General features: G+C 47.4%; 1 protein-coding gene across 1 annotated transcript; it reads right to left on the bottom strand.

The window, feature by feature from the left end:
* Window positions 1–635: 635 nt before the first annotated feature.
* Window positions 636–16,815, bottom strand: LOC117999807 (tubulin alpha-3 chain). Its single transcript, XM_034989187.1, has 5 exons — window positions 16,783–16,815; window positions 6,684–6,906; window positions 5,664–5,812; window positions 4,664–5,344; window positions 636–1,188 (listed from the first exon to the last, which is right to left on the bottom strand). The coding sequence occupies exons 1-5, from the start codon at window positions 16,810–16,812 to the stop codon at window positions 892–894; spliced, it is 1,380 nt and encodes a 459-aa protein (XP_034845078.1). The 5' UTR covers window positions 16,813–16,815; the 3' UTR covers window positions 636–891.
* Between the last annotated feature and the right edge of the window lie 325 nt (window positions 16,816–17,140).

Raw genomic sequence — 17,140 nt, 5'->3', positions numbered from 1 at the left:
TTTTTAAAAAACCAAAGAGGGGGGCGCCTGGGTGGCTCAGTTGGTTAAGCGACTGCCTTTGGCTCAGGTCATGATCCTGGAGTCCCGGGATCGAGTCCCGCATCGGGCTCCCTGCTCGGCAGGGAGTCTGCTTCTCCCTCTGACCCTCCCCCCTCTCATGTGCTCTCTCTCATTCTCTCTCAAATAAATAAATAAAATCTTTAAAAAAAAAAAAAAAAAAACCAAAGAGGGGCGCTTGGGTGGCTCAGTTAAAGCGTTTGCCTTCGGCTCAGTTCATGATCTTGGGGTCCTGGGTTGCCCCAGTTTGGGCTCCCTGCTCAGTAGGGAGCCTGGTTTTCCCTCTCCTGCCCCCCACTCGTGCTCACTCCCTCGCTCTCTCTCAAATAAATAATAAAAGAAAAAATTCAAACAAACCAAAAAAACCCCAAAACAAAGGCCTTGCTGGAAACAGCCTCAGTAAAGGAGTTTGCACTAGGGTGGGGCTGCCTCCCTGGGCCCTCCCACAAGACTGGGTCAAAGTAGCCACTCCACATTTAGAAAAACCAACCAGACTACTATTCCATTTTCCAAAGGAACATCAAGAATAAAACGACTTAAGAATAACCAAGGCATTTTTCCTAATTCCCTCAGCCATGCCTTTTGAAGCCGCCTTTCTAGGGGTAAAGTGGTAACTAAACATAGACAAACGTGCTTGGCTTTTTCTGAGAGGAAACCTTTTTCCCCCCTGGAAATGCACTTGGAAAAGGCAGGTATCTGTATCGAGAATTCTGTCAAGGTGCAGCACAAGGGACACGATGCTTCAATACAGAAACTTTAATAGATAAACGTATCTTGTAATGTTATAGTGGGGGCGATGTGATACAAAGGGATGGTTGCCAGATGCACTCCCATTCAGTATTCTTCCCCTTCTTCGGCCTCTGCTTCCACGGAATCCACACCCACCTCTTCATAATCTTTCTCCAGAGCTGCCAGGTCCTCCCGGGCCTCAGAGAACTCCCCTTCCTCCATACCTTCCCCCACGTACCAGTGTACAAAGGCCCGCTTTGCGTACATGAGGTCAAACTTGTGGTCCAGGCGGGCCCAGGCCTCGGCAATGGCGGTCGTGTTGCTCAGCATGCACACAGCCCGCTGCACCTTGGCCAGGTCGCCCCCGGGGACGACGGTGGGGGGCTGGTAGTTGATGCCCACCTGTGAGAGAAAGGGAACATGTGAAGATTATAATGTGACCTCAGAAATGGTAGTGTGGTTTTTTTTTTAGATTTTATTTATTTGACAGAGCACTAGCAGGGGGGAGTGGCAGGCAGCAGAAGCAGACTCCCTGCTGAGCAGGGAGCCCGATGCGGGGCTCGATCCCAGGACCCTGGACCACAACCTGAGCCAAAGGCAGATGCTTAACCAACTGAGCCACCCAGGCGACCCAGTAGCTTGTTTTTAAAAAACGAGCTGTGGGGGCGCCTGGGTGGCTCAGTTGGTTGGGTGACTGCCTTCGGCTCAGGTCATGATCCTGGAGTCCCGGGATCGAGCCCTGCATTGGGCTCCCTGCTCAGCGGGGAGTCTGCTTCTCCCTCTGACCCTTCCCCCTCTCTCTCATGTGCTCTCTCTCTTTCTCTCTCTCATTCTTTCTCTTTCAAATAAAGAAAAAATCTTTAAAAAATAAAAAACGAGCTGTAGACCTAGTTTAAATGATGCCCTATATAAACTGGTACTTTATTTTTTGACAGTACTGATCAAAATTTAATATCCTTTGACCATATGCTTTCAATTTTTGGATTTACCCACACAAGAGCACAAAGCTACATGTATAAACATTTTTTTTTTTTTAAGATTTTATTTATTTATTTGAGACAGAGAGAATGAGAGAGCACATGAGAGGGGGGAGGGTCAGAGGGAGAAGCAGACTCCCTGCCGAGCAGGGAGCCCGATGCGGGACTCGATCCAGGGACTCGATCCAGGGACTCCAGGATCATGACCTGAGCCGAAGGCAGTCGCTTAACCAACTGAGCCACCCAGGCGCCCAACATGTATAAACATTTTTATGTATTTAGTTTACTGTTTGTAATGGCAAAACTGGAAACAAATGTCCATCATGGCGAACTAAATTTTTATAGACCCATTTAGTGAAATACTGATCATGAAAAAGAATGAGAAATCTGTCTTGGCATATAAACATACTCGGCAAAAATAAAAGCAAGTTGGTTACTATGTGAGTATTTATGCTTAAAAATACCTTAGGGTAACAAACAGACTAGAGCCTTCGAAGGCTAGGGGAACCTCATTGTGGAGGCTAAACACCTGGGAGTGTGCTGAGGCAGTGTCCTGGTGAGCACATAGCAGTTAGCAGCAGCTAGGCACACAGCCAGTCTCCAGAACTGTTAGGGGGAGAGACATGAGCCCAGGGGTTCTGACCTTGATCCAAGGGGTGTCCTCCCACAGCTCTAAGGCCAGGCCAGCTGGTCCCTCCCAAGTGGGAGCACCACCAGTTCCCTGCTTTCTTTGGCTGTGTGTACTGAGTCAACTCCGTCACAGACAAAAAAAGAACTTGAATACTCTGCCCATATTGCTGGCCTCTTGACATCACCCAGAAAACAAAAAGTATAAATTCCCTTGAAAATGCACAGAATGAAGAACAAAGCAAGCTCTGGGGAAGGGGAAGAGGACTTTAGCTTTTCAGCCTTCTACATTGTTAAATTTTGCCATATATATGCGTTTTGGTTTTTTTTTTAAAGATTTTATTTATTTATTTGAGACAGAGAATGAGAGAGAGAGCACATGAGAGGGAGGAGGGTCAGAGGGAGAAGCAGGCTCCCTGCCAAGCAGGGAGCCCGATGTGGGACTGGATCCAGGGACTCCAGGATCATGACCTGAGCCAAAAGCAGTCGCTTAACCAACTGAGCCACCCAGGAGCCCTATGCGTTTTTATAATAAAAAACTAAATACATTTAAGCATAGAAATGACTCCTTGAATATAGTGTATCCCTGAGCAAATGGTTACAGAACATAGAGTGAAACCACACTCTAGCTGACAAGGAGCTTAGAGCAATGAGAATGCAATACAGTCCCTCTGGGGCTGGACTGTCCTATGTAGGGACAGTAAAAGCTGTGGCTTCCTGTACCTCCTCACAGACTGGCCCTCCCTGCTGGTTCAGAGGAGCCAGAGATTCAGGAGAGGAAGCTTGGGCACAAGGCACCCCCCACAATGCCTCCCAGCTGAAGCCGTCTTGGATATCCTTACCTTCTGAAGGTTACAGTGACTGAAAGAGAACTTCCTCCACTCAAGAACTTGGCAATTAGACACATGGAATTGAAGGTTTCAACTTCGACCTCTAACCTCTAAGTTCTGCAAACTTCCCATGTCAGATCAGTGGCTATTTCCAGATTGGTGAAACCTGTCATCAAGTTTACCCTTCCCTGTGAGTCACTTTAAACCCATCAATTTTATGCCCTCAGAGATGATCTGTGTCAGGGTATCCGACACAGACAAAAGTGGGGGCTGACAGGGCCAGACAGGTTCAACAACTTCTGTGCAGTTACAGGTAAGCTACAGCCATTCCAAATGGGACCAGATGACACACATTTCTTCTGCTTCTCATCATTTTCAATCTGGAATGACTGGAACATAGAACTCCCCAAACACCTCAGAAAATCATCAGGACGTACAAATGCAGGGTCCACAACTTTGTCAAGTGCAGAAAACCAAGGGTGAACAACCACTTTTAACTAAAAAGAGGGCACAGAGTTCTCAAACTCAGGGGTGGTGAGGCACTTAGCTGCATAATCACAATAGGTCAAGAGGCTGACATTCTGTTATTTGGCTTCCAAGTACATGTTCCATTTTTCTTGGCAGATGTTTCATTGTGACAAACATAGTTGAAGGAGCCATCTATTATCAATGTGATTTTATGTATGAGGCAACATTCCCAGTGTGGTTTGGAGAAACAGGAGTGAACTGATAGTAAACACTGTGTGACCAATTTAAAATTCTGCTTACAGACATGTAAGTTTTGCCTAAACTGCAGTGAATAGAAAGGTCTTAAGTTATGTAAAGTCTAAAAAACACTATTTCTAATACAAAACAACACCACAGACCTAACAAACTTATGTAAGCAATAGAGAAATGTGGAGAGACCAGGCCTACAGTCAGACTGTCTCTGTGCTCTCCATCACTTGCTGCCCATGGGGCCTTTAAGATACGAAGAGCTGTCTCAGCTCAGTCTTTAAACTGTAAGATGTTAGTAATACTACCCCAGGGAACTTTATAGGGTGTTTCTAAGAAATAGGGGTACACGAGGCGCCTGGGTGGCTCAGTTGGTTGAGCGACTGCCTTCGGCTCAGGTCATGATCCTGGAGTCCCCGGATCGAGTCCCGCATCGGGCTCCCTGCTCGGCAGGGAGTCTGCTTCTCCCTCTGACCCTCCCCCCTCTCATGTGCTCTCTCTCATTCTCTCTCGCTCAAATAAATAAATAAAAATCTTTAAAAAAAAAAAAAGAAAAAAAAAAGAAATAGGGGTACACGAAGTAGTTGATAGGCCCTTAGCAAATTAATTACTAAACTTTTTTCCTTTCAGCCTAGCTGCCAAGAAATAGGGGTATTCTCCACAAAGGGCATTGTGTGCTTGGTCTGCTGCTGCTGACAGGTAAAACCACACCACATTACCCAGTCCTACCTTAAATCCAGTCGGGCACCAATCCACAAACTGGATGGTGCGCTTGGTCTTGATGGTGGCGATGGCTGCGTTGACATCTTTCGGGACCACGTCCCCCCTGTACAACATGCAGCAGGCCATGTACTTGCCATGCCGAGGGTCACACTTGACCATCTGGTTGGCCGGCTCGAAGCAGGCATTGGTGATCTCGGCCACGGACAGCTGCTCGTGGTAGGCCTTCTCGGCAGAGATGACCGGGGCGTATGTGGCCAGGGGAAAGTGGATGCGGGGGTACGGGACCAGGTTGGTCTGGAATTCCGTCAAGTCCACGTTCAGGGCCCCATCGAATCGCAGGGAGGCCGTGATGGAGGACACGATCTGCCCGATCAGACGATTGAGGTTGGTGTACGTGGGCCGCTCGATATCCAGGTTGCGCCGACATATGTCGTAGATGGCTTCGTTGTCCACCATGAAGGCACAATCAGAATGCTCCAGGGTCGTGTGGGTGGTCAGGATGGAGTTGTAGGGCTCCACCACGGCCGTGGACACCTGGGGGGCTGGGTAAATGGCAAATTCCAGCTTGGACTTCTTGCCGTAGTCCACCGACAGCCGCTCCATGAGCAGAGACGCGAAGCCAGAGCCGGTGCCGCCCCCGAAACTGTGGAAGATGAGGAAGCCCTGCAGCCCCGTGCACAGATCCGCCTGAAAGAAAGCACAGACCGTGGGTCAGTGCCTGCAGAAGCCACACCGCCGACCTCCAGCGAGCCACGGTCACTCCTCTTTTCCTCTGCAGGACGCTACGCGTTCGAATCGGCCGCGGCACACACACTTGACACTCAGAAGCAAAGCAAGGCAGACGTGAAGATGGGTGGACGACGGATGCACTGAAGCCACCCGTGAAGGAAGACGTGGACTCAAGATTCTGGCCTGGGGTTTGGCCAAAATGACCTCCCGGTCCCCATCCCCGCCACCCTCCCGTCCAGGGCAGCATCCACAGGAAGCCCTCTCGGCGCCCCCTTACCAGTTTCCGGATCCGGTCCAGGACCAGGTCGACGATCTCCTTGCCGATGGTATAATGGCCTCTGGCGTAATTATTGGCTGCGTCCTCCTTCCCGGTGATCAGCTGCTCTGGGTGGAAGAGCTGCCTGTAGGTCCCCGTGCGCACTTCATCTACAAAGAGGACGCGTGGGCCGCGGGTCTTTAAGGCCTGTTGTTAACTCACCGACGGGGAGGGATTCGGGGACCCTTCGGGGACCTGCCACGCACGGGCTGTGCCTTGGGGGTCGGCAGCATCGGTGTCTCACAGGAAACGTCTCGTGTGACATGCAGACCACAACTGTGGTCTGTGGCTCTAGCAGCGGAAGTCCACTGGAGGTACAAAGTCCAGTCTGACTGGTTCCCAAAGAAGGGAAAAAGCTCACACCCGCACACACGCGGTTATTTCTTCCCATCTGTAGCTACACACAAGGAGTGTGACTCAAAAGCCCTGACATACTAGACAGGCACCAGGTCAGCATGACTTCTGCCAGGCAGTCCCGCCAGGGCACCCTAGGTGGCCTGCGGCTCACACGCTTCAGGCTGACGTTCTGTCTTCTCCCGGGTGGCCCCTGAAAGGTGCCCTCTCTTGGCAGCTCTCCCTGGCCACCCCCTCAGGCTTCTCAGCTGGAGGATCCCAAGGAATGTTCTCTATTTACCTTCCGTGTCTAAGACTCAGGTCACGACTCTCGTGCACCAGCATCACCATGTGGGCAGCGTTAAGGAGGGACTCGAGACCCGGCACCGGGTCCACACAACCCCCTGCCTGGGTCTGAGGCGGCCACGAGTGAATCTATTACCAGCCCCTCTTTCCTGCACATTAGGTTCTCCTAAACGAGGAGCCTCGCTGCCAGACACACATGAAGCACTAACCCTGTAGTTTCTCACCTAACACAGCCACAGGCATACACTTGCACGTCCCATCCTTTCTGTGGAAGGAGTCAAAGGAGCACAGGGAGGCCCTCCCACTGTCCCAGGAAAGCCGCCCAAGTGCCCCAGGACCTACCGACCACGGTGGGTTCCAGGTCCACGAACACCGCTCTGGGCACATGCTTGCCAGCCCCAGTCTCGCTGAAGAACGTGTTGAACGAGTCATCCCCACCGCCGATGGTTTTGTCACTTGGCATCTGGCCATCAGGCTGAATTCCGTGTTCAAGGCAGTACAGTTCCCAGCAGGCATTGCCGATCTGGACACCTGCCTGCCCCACGTGGATAGAGATGCACTCGCGCTGGGAACCAGAACATAAACGTTGAGACCTCCTTGTTTTCAAGGCAATCGACACTATATGGCATGCAAAACATAACATATGTATGTATGTTTCAGTGTCTAAAGCTTTTACAAGTCTTTCCCAGAAGGCTTATGTGACTCTTGTCACTGTGAAAACTGAGGTGCTCTAAACCACCCTAGCTACTAAGTGCCAGACTTAGCCCCTATACAAAAGTATTTGCTACTATATATGTACTGTCAACAGTAAACTCCGCATTATGGCTAGTCATAGTTATTCTCTAAAGAGTACTAGCTTTTGATGGTGTCCTGTCCAAAAACAGGGTAACAGGTAATATAGACTCAGGGAAGGAAAAGTGTACTAGGACACCGGTCACCACGGCTCAGGTGTCACTGTATGTGTGTCTTCTATCTACCCATCTACATCTACCCTCTATTTTTCTCCATCTAGGTTTGTGTTCACAGAGGCTGACTCATGTGGACTGCATTAAAAGGGCTTCCTCGCCCCTGGCTTCTGGTTGCTTGAGCCAATGGCAGGCATCAGCAGGAGACTGGGAGGCTGGAGGACAGTGTGGTCAGCGTGCTCACTCCTTGGCTACCCCCTGCCATACTGCCATGGGTTCCTTGAGTGTAAACACAAAGCCACAAACTTTCAGCAGTCAGTGCTCTTCATAAAGCTACCTTCTCAACTTCTAGTAACTACTCCCTCACTTCACCTTCAAAGCTAGGAGTTAAAGGCTACCAGACATCACAAATGCTACAACACTGCACTGTCCTTTGGTGGTTTCTTTAGACCCAACCCTGCACATAGCTTTATAGATAGTACCTTTTTAAAGATTTCCCTCAAAGTACATATTTTGCATCATACCTTTCCTGCCCGGAACCTAACTGCACAGTCATAAATCATTTGTTCTATTTTAGACACATTATCCTTACAAATACATAGAAGAAATCAAATGAAATTCAAGGTGTCCCATCTACCCTAAATCCTAATGTATATAATACACCAAGAACTTGAAGTCCTGTTTTCTATTACACAAGCATCAAGTCTCAAATCAGGGGCACAGAGATTCACACTATGCTGCAATCCCCCAAGAATCTACCCCAGAAGGAAGCATTCAGTTCCAGAAAGAACTTCTCCAATGACAAGGAACTCACTCCTTCAGAGAATGATGTCAACACTCTGGGAAGTCTTGGAATCCACCCAATCACACCATTTGCAAATCCATATTGTTCAGTTTGCCTTACTTAAATCCAAGCAGCCTGTACTTCACAAAATGCCTGATTTGGTTTTCTACTCACTCAGTCCCACTATGATCTCTGTAAGCTCTGTATCCTGAGCAAATCCCTCAATTTCTTCTTTTACAAAATGGGGACTAACGTGGGATGCCTGCGAGGCTCAGTCAGTTAAGTGGCTGCCTTTGGCTCAGGTCATGATCCCAGGGTGCTGGGATTGAGTTCCACATCAGGCTTCTCTCTCTCTCCCTCTGCTGCTCCCCCTGCTTGTGCTCACACTCTCTCTGACAAATAAATAAAATCTTTTAAAAAAATGGGGACTGACGTGCTAGGTGATCTGCAAGGCCACTTTCATCTGATTATTTAACCAATGAAACAAATCAAAAGCAGTCAGGAAAATCACTCCTAGCTTTCAACAGAAAGCCATTATAAATTCATGGCCAACCTCACCTGGGTCATTAGAATCTTTTATTTCTGGGTGGGAGGATAGGTTAGCCTGGTGAAGGGTATCAAAGAGGGCATGTTCTGCATGGAGCACTGGGTATTGTGCACAAACAATGAATCATGGAACACTACATCAAAAACTAATGATGTAATGTATGGTGATTAACATAACAATAAAAATTTTAAAAAATCTTACATTTCTTTAGTCAGCTTTATCTCCTCTCTGGAAAATTATTTGAAACTTCCTCTGTTCTTTTCAAGCTCCAGCCCAACTGCTCTCTTCATATTTGTGGCAGATAACCTTGTTCCCTAGTTACCAAGAAGCTTCAACTTCCAACCAGCAAATGTGCAGACTTTCTGCTCTCCTTATTCTTTTACAGTAAAGCTATGCTTTCTGTCAACGATCTATTGTTTCTATTGATCCCCTACCCAGCAACAGTCCTCAAAGTTATCTGGAGTTCCCAGGCCACTAGAGATCCATACACCTGTTCAGGATACATGGAAATTAAAGCAATTTCATAGTCAGGACTGCTGAGGTGACCAGTCCTTCTCACCATGTTCACAATTGCATTGATGGTGAATAATTAGAGATGGGTAAAACTGCTGGTGCTCGAGCACAAATCAAGGTAGTGGCACCAAACTGTACCCGTGGTCATTAGATTCTTCACATTTATGCACTCACAGTAAAAAGACAAAAGAAAAAAAAATGTCAATTTCCTTTAAGAATGTTCATAATGAAGCAAAAATGATTACTGATTTTATTAAATCTCCAACCTCGGGGCGCCTGGGTGGCTCAGTCAGTTAAGCGTTATAACATTTTTTTAAAGCAGTTTTTAAATTTTTAAAAATTTGTTTTAAAAGATTTTATTTGTCAGAGGGAGAAAGAGCACAAAAACAGGGGGAGTGGCAGGCAGAGCTGGCAGAGGAAGAAGTAGGCTCCCCGGTGAGCAAGGAGCCCAATGCGGGACTCAACCCCCGGACTCTGGGATCATGACCTGAGCCAAAGGCAGCCGCTTAACCGACTGAGCCACCCAGTTGTCCCAAGTGTCTCTCTTTTTTAAAGATTTTATTTATTTGACAGAGACACAGCGAGAGAGAGGGAACATGAGCGGGGGAGTAGGAGAGGGAGAAGCAGGCTTCCCGAGGAGTAGGGAGCCCGATGCAGGGCTCGATCCCAGGACCCCAGGATCATGACCTGAGCCGAAGGCAGACTCTTAATGACTGAGCCACCCAGATGCCGCCCAAGCATCTGACTCTTGATTCCAACTCAGGTCATGATCTCAGGGTCCTGGGATCAAGTCCTGCGTTCATCGGGGAGTCTGCTTGAGGATTCTCTCTCTCCCTCTCCCCGCCCCAACCCGCTCACACATTCTCTCTCTAAAATTAAATAAATATATCTTAAAAAAAAAAATCTCCATCCTCAAGAACTGTCACAAAATGGAAAATATTCATAAAGTACTTGTGTACCTGCTAAAATGCAGCTGTCTTGAGAAACGGCACTTGTGTGTTTTGAGTTGCCAACTGAACTAGCTGCTTTTGTCATGGCATGTTATTTTCCTACAAAGAGTTGACAAACTATGGCTATTCTGACTTGGATATTTGTTATTTATATTAACATGCATTGCCTTAAAGCGAACAAATATTTTTAAAGTTTCTCGTTTTAAATTTCTAACATGACAAATGCCTATAGATGTAACCCACATAAACAGAAGCTTCTTGGAGTCCTGGATAATTTGTAATACTGTAGGGATGTCCCGGGACCCGAAAGTTTGAGAACCACCCTCGTCTTCAGGAACCCAACACTACGGCTGGTCTTCTCAGAGACTGAGTCGAGGCCACCCAACAACCCAGTTGCCTGCCTGGCCCGTTAAAGGCACAATTTCTGAGGAGCCGCCCGCACCTGCCAGCCCCCCACCCCCTTCACCCCAGAGACTCCCATGATGCAGGTCGCCACACACCCAGAGGACAAGCGAGAGGACGACCATCTGCTCGTCCCCGCAGCCCCGGGCCTCCCGTGCCCACCCCGGCCCCCTCTTCCAGCTGATGCCTGCCCCCCACGGAACCCTGGTCCCGGCGTCCGTCCCAGTCTTGCCCCATCCTGTCGCCTCACGTGGCGGGCTTCGCCCACCCTCCCGCCTGGGCGTCCACGGAGCAAGAGTGGCCGGGGTCCTGCCAATGTGGGCCAGGCCCCGGGGCCTTACCATGATGAGCTCAGCTGCTGCCCAACGCCGCTACTTGACCTCAACTGCCGCCACAGGCACCACGCGCCCAACTGCCGCCGCTGCCCTGTGCACACTGCCAGCGATTGGCCCGCTGCTGCCCAGGCGCCTATTGGTCCTCAGTGCCTCGGGGCGGACCAAGGCCTGGAATCCCGCTTCCGATTGGCCATTGCTTGACTCTCGGAGTATGGCGCTTTCTGATTGGATGCGGCTTTGGCGGGAAGGCGGCCGCCTAGCCAAAGGCGGAGCGTTCTGGGCGATCCTCGGCCTTTAGAAAGCTGTCGTGGTCGCGGTTTTCCCTTTAGAAAGCTGTCGTGGTCGCGGTTTTCCCTGCACGGGGCACAGGACATTTTCATGCATGTAAGTCCCCAGTGTGCGAATGGCTTCAAGTCAAGATTGTGTCGCCTTCTCGCTTGGAGCCTCAAGCCCACTCATCTGCCCGTTCCTGATTTAGGTCTTTGCAAACATGACCACCTCTCAGAGGTCTGCCAATCTTCTACCTGTAACTCATCCAAAGGAGAGTTGCTCCACCCCATGCCCAGCAAGCCAGTAAAAGACTGGCACCGAGCTTTTGCCGTGAAGGTAGAATATTTATTGGTGTGGTGCCACACAGGAGAACGGGAAACGAATGCTCAAAGTCCCGAACTTCCCGATGCCTTATAAGTGAGGATTTCTTTCTTTTCTTTTTTTTTTTTTTAAAGATTTTATGTATTTGACAGAGAGACAGCGAGAGCAGGAACACAAGCAGGGGGAGCGGGAGAGGAAGAAGCAGGCTTCCCGCCAAGCAGGGAGCCCGATATGGGACTCGATCCCGGAACCCCAGGATCATGACCTGAGCCGAAAGCAGACGCTTAACGACTGAGCCACCCAGGCGCCCTAAGTGAGGATTTTTAAGGGCAAAATTTGGGTCAGGGGTCTCCTGACGCTGTTGATCGGAGGCCCATGAAATCATGTGCACAGATGCTACTTTGTTACTTGAGGTGGCTTCCTCTGGTCCATGGAATTGTGCTCTATCTCGGGAGACTTGGAATCTGAAAAACATATTTCTTAGGTTAGAGATTTCATTAGGTACATCTGGTGATTGTGTGTTTGGGATAGTGCTGATCAGCTGCTTTTAAGTGCCTGTTTGTTCTGTGGGTAAACTAGTGGGGTCATGATCCTTTGAATAAGTACACATTCCTATCTCTTGGGCCTACTCCATTCCCTAGCAGGTCGAGCTGTGCTTGCAGAGGGTATGACCTCTAGTGTTCATTCTTTCATCTCAACTAACAAGATGGATGCCAGCTTTATACCTAAAGTCTGCACCCCCTTTCTTGTCCACCCCTTTTCTGGTGCAGAAAGGCCTTTGCCATCCAGCACCTGAGAACCAGGCAGGATTTGATTACTTCTTTAATGTGAACTGGGTTTCTGGAGATAAGGGAGTAGAAGGGTATACCCCAGCCTCCCCACACACCCCAAGAGCTGGGTCAGAGCTCAGTGTCCATTTTGGGGGACTTTGGAACAATTACCCGATTCTTCCATTCTGTAAAGATTGACTCAACTTTCTTTAGGATCTAATGTGTATTTATTTCTGAGAAAAGCCGGGTAAGAGGAATTCTGGCATACCCCCAGTTTATCACCCCAAAGCAACACCCTTTCTGGTGATTCCCTAGAGTGTTGGAGCAGACTCTTACCTTCTTCTTAGAGAAGAATGGAGAATTCAACCCCTGCAATGGGACACACCAGATAGAGGCGCTGGAATTTTTCTGTAGGCCTTGGGAACATATGAATAGTATGATTAGGTCTGCCTTAGGCAGCTTTGGCAGCAGGGAGGAGGGAGATGGAAGGAGGTCAGGGGAGAGCCAGGGAAACCAGGAGAAACCTTCCCTGCTTCTCTCCAGGAGAGTGAATCCTTCTATCTTAGCTAACCTGCCATAACAAAACACCACAGACTGGGTAGCTTAAGCACAGTTTATTTTTTACACAGTTCTGAAGGCTAGAAGTGCAAGGTCAAGTTCTGGATGGGTCGGTTTCAAGCGAGGGCTCTCTTCCTGACTTGCAGAAGGCCTCCTTCTTGCTGTGTCTGCCTACAGGGGTAGGAGGAGAGAGCAAGTTCTCTGGTGCCTCTTCCTATAAGGACACTCATCCTATCAGATCAGGGCCCCACTCTTATGATCTCATTTAACCTCAATTACCTCCTATCTCCAAATACAGTCACATTGGTGGTTAGGGTTTCAACATAGGAGTTGGGGGGGTACCCAATTCAGTCTGTAGCACCCTCCTTTCTCAGGGCTCAAAACATACCACATACATAATTTCATTGAAGACTGCATCACATTTTATTTTTATTTTTCAAAGAGATTTATTATTTTAGAGAGAGAGAGAGAACACAAGCAGGGGGAGGGAGACAAGCAGACTTCCCACTGAGCAGGAGTCTGATGTGGGGCTCGATCCCAGGACCCTGAGATCATGACCTGAGCCAAAATCAAGAGTCAGATGTTCAACTGACTGAGCCACCTGGGCACCTCTCACATTTTAAAGTACTATTTATTTTTCTGGTTATGAAAGTAACACATATTCAGAGTAGAAAGTGTGGAAAATGAAGAATAATAGGAAAAAAATTAAAATCATTCCCAAACTCACAACTTAGAGCTAAACATTATTAATATGTCAGGGTTTTTTTAGTCCTTTCTCCTGCATACATATACATTTTTTTTACACAATTTGGATCCAACAATATGATTTGTTTTGGTAACAGCTTTCTTGAGATATAATTCACATACTATACAATTCACCATTTAAAAAACATTTTTTTTTTTAACTTTTAAGTAATCTCTACACCCGATGTGGGGCTTGAACTCACAACCCAGAAATCAAGAGTCACATGTTCTACCGACTGAGCCAGCCAGTCACCGCACAATTCACCCATTTAAAGTGGTATACAATCCACTGGCTTGTAGTTTATTCACAGAGTTGTGCAACAATCACCATAATCAATTTTAGAACATTTTTGTCACCTCCCAAAGAAACCCATGCTCTTTTGCTGTCAACTCCCAGTCCCTCCCATCTCCCCAGCCCTAGGCAACTTTTTTTTTTTAATTCTTTTTATTTTTTTAAGTAATCTCTACACCCAAGATGGGGCTCAAACCTACAACCTCGAGATCAAGAGTCACATACTCTACAGACTGAGCCAGCCATGCGTCCCTGCCCTAGGCAACTTCTAATCTACTTTCTGTCTCTATAGATTTGCCTATTTTGGACATTTCATATACACAGAATCATACAATATGTGGTCTTTTGGGAATGCTTCTTTCACTTAGCATAATGTTTTCAAGGTGCCTTCATGTTGTAGCATGATACATTCCTCCTGATACATGGTACATTCCTGTAGTAGCATGATACCTTATTCCTTTTTCTTTTTTTAAATTTTTTTTTCTTTTTAAAGATTTTATTTATTTGAGAGAGAGAGAATGAGAGACAGAGCATGAGAGGGGGAGGTCAGAGGGAGAAGCAGACTCCCCGCTGAGCAGGGAGCCAAATGCGGGACTCGATCCTGGGACTCCAGGATCATGACCTGAGCTGAAGGCAGTCGCTTAACCAACTGAACCACCCAGGCGCCCCCTTATTCCTTTTTCTTGTAAACAGCTTTATTGAGCTATAATTCACATACTATACAGTTCACCTATTTAAAGTGTACAATTCAGGGGCACCTGGGTGGCTCAGTCAGTTGAGCGTCTGACTCTTGTTTTTAGTTCAGGTCATGATCTCAAGGTCGTGAGATCAAGCCCCATGCCCGGCTCTGTGTTCAGCAGGGAGTCTGCCTGAGATTCTCTCTCCCTCTTCCTGTGTCCCTCCCCACCTCTAAAATAAATAAACAAATCTTTAAAAAAAACAGTGTACAATAACTACTTTTGGTATATTCAGAGTTGTACAACCATTACCACAATCAATTTTAGAACACTTTCATCACCCCAAATTTCATGCCTTTTTATGGCCAAATTGTAGGGGTGTTCCATTGTATGGGTATACCATATTTTATTTATCCATTTATCAGTTGGTGGACATTTGTACTTTGTGGATATTATGAATAAAGCTGTGAACATCTGTGTGCAAGTTTTTGTGTGAACATATGTTTTCATTTCTCTATGACCGGAATTGCTGGGTCTATGATAAACTACATGTTTAATCTTTTGAGGAACTACTAACCAAACCATGTGATTTTTTTATCTGATTTTCTCACTTAACATTAATCATGTGCATTTTCATAAATTATTAAATGTTCTTTGAACACTTGGCTTTTAATGTTTGCAGACTTCCAAATCTTAGTTAACCCCTGTTAGTGGGCATTTAGATTATTTCCAATTTTCATATTATAAACAGCATTTCAGTGAACATCTTTTTTTTTTTTAAGATTTTATTTATTTATTTGAGAGAGAGAATGAGATAGAGAGAGAGCATGAGAGGGTCAGAGGGAGAAGCAGACTCCCTGCTGAGCCCTGGGGAGCCCGATGCGGGACTCGATCCCGGGACTCCAGGATCATGACCTGAGCTGAAGGCAGTCGCTTAACCAACTGAGCCACCCAGGCGCCCCTCAGTGAACATCTCTGGGCATTAATCTTTTTATGCAGCTCTGGTTATTTCTGCAGAGCAGATTAATTAGACCACCGAATCAAAGAGCACAGGCAGTTTTAAGGCTTTTGGTGCATAATGATAAATTGCCTCCCAGAAAAGTTGTGTCAGTTTGCATTCTGGCAAGTTGAGTTCGTACTTTCATTGTCTCCTGAGGTCACCAAAGCTGGGACTTTGGACATCTCTCACCCCATACCCAGCTCAATATGTAGCACATAGTACAAGTTACACAAGTTAGTGTGAGCGAAGGAAGACCCAGTCTCGGCATTAACAGAAGCCATGGGATAGAGAGGAGGGTACAGGTGTCTGAGACTCCATTAAGACAGGCTCCATAGGACTTACCACCCGGTTGACATGGGGACTCACTGCAGACTTAAGTGGTAATAAGGCATCGTGAGGCCAAGAACCCTCGACGTTGAAGTGGCCAATGTGAGATGAGGAAGCCACCCACTGCAGTCACTTAGGGACAGACGCTGGTAGGGATGGGGTGAAGACTGGCAGTAACTCTTTTTTGTACTCTACTCTGTGGGCAGCAGTCTTTACATGGAGTGCTGGAAGAAGTACCTTCACTGAGCTGGCGAGGTCATCAAACTCTCTGTCCACTTGGATCTCCTGAGGAGAAACCCGTTACAAGGCAGTACATGATCACTGTCTGAGAACGTCACTGTTTTTCACTTACACAAGGTTTTGAAGAAACACCCTAGGGCCGCTTCTCTCCTATGGATGACAATGTCATTACTCCCCAAACCATTAAAATAGAGAAGAGAAGTGGCTCCAGGGGAGCTCCTTGGGGCCTGCACTATTTCTTGATCTGGGGGCTGGTTGCATAGGTGTGTTCTGTCCGTGGAAATTCACAGCCCTAACCCACGTGCACTTTTCAGGCACGTGCACTTTTCAGCATAGACGTTATTCCTCAATAACGGGAGTCAGGGGAAGAATACTAGCACTAATGGGGTCTTTCTCTACACAGGCCTTTCCTGTGGGGTCTGCTAGCTCATCCCCTCTTCTCAATGAACCTGGCTGGAAGATTTTAGCCCCATTTCACCTGAAGACAAGGCTGAAACCTGGGAAGGGTTTTACATGAACTGTCAGGATTCAAAGGCATTTCCCTTAGGGGCACCTGGGTGGCTCAGTCGTTAAGCGTTTGCTTTCAGCTCAGGTCATGATCCCAGAGTCCTGGATCAAACCCTGAGTTGGGCTCCCTGCTCAGCGGAGAGCCTGCTTCTCCCTCTCCCTGTCTGCTGCTCCACCTGCTTGTACTCACTTGCTCTCTCTCTGTCAAATAAATAAACAAAATCTTAAAAAAAAAGAAAAAGAAGTATTTCCCTTAAAGCTGAGGAGAAAATCTAGGCTGGGGAGATTAGACTAATAACAGTAAGGAACAGGAAATTAGTACATTGCATCTAGACTAGTGTTATTCTTCAATTCAGAAGATGCCATGTTGATGACTCAGGATTTGGTCCCAGGCCTATCTGATTCTCACCTCTGTTTCCACTACATTAAAAGCTCCTGATAATAACCATAGGTTATATTGAATAAGCACATAGTTTTGGAGAAGAGTTTCATATATCATTCCTTTATTTTTTAAAAAATACTTTTTTAAGTAATTTCTGCACCCAGTGTGGGACTCAAACCCACAACTCTGGGAGTCACATGCTCTTCCCACTGAGCCAGCCAGGTGGCCCCGCCTCCTTTTTTAATGATAGAAGCTAATGCTAACAGGAATTCTCA

This window comes from Mirounga leonina, unplaced genomic scaffold (assembly GCF_011800145.1).
Source record: "Mirounga leonina isolate KUSES-001 unplaced genomic scaffold, KU_Mleo_1.0 Mir_481, whole genome shotgun sequence".
Lineage (NCBI taxonomy): Eukaryota > Metazoa > Chordata > Mammalia > Carnivora > Phocidae > Mirounga > Mirounga leonina.
The sequence above is the reverse complement of the archived record's forward strand: the minus strand, read 5'-3'. Positions and strand labels throughout refer to the sequence as shown.

Coding starts and splice junctions, on each gene's coding strand:
- LOC117999807 (XM_034989187.1), bottom strand. CDS start 16,812: ATGCAATGTACTAATTTCCTGTTCCTTACT. Junction 6,907..16,782: donor CTAATTTCCTGTTCCTTACT/GTTATTAGTCTA, acceptor TCTGGTTCCCAG/CGCGAGTGCATCTCTATCCA. Junction 5,813..6,683: donor CCTGGAACCCACCGTGGTCG/GTAGGTCCTGGG, acceptor TCCTCTTTGTAG/ATGAAGTGCGCACGGGGACC.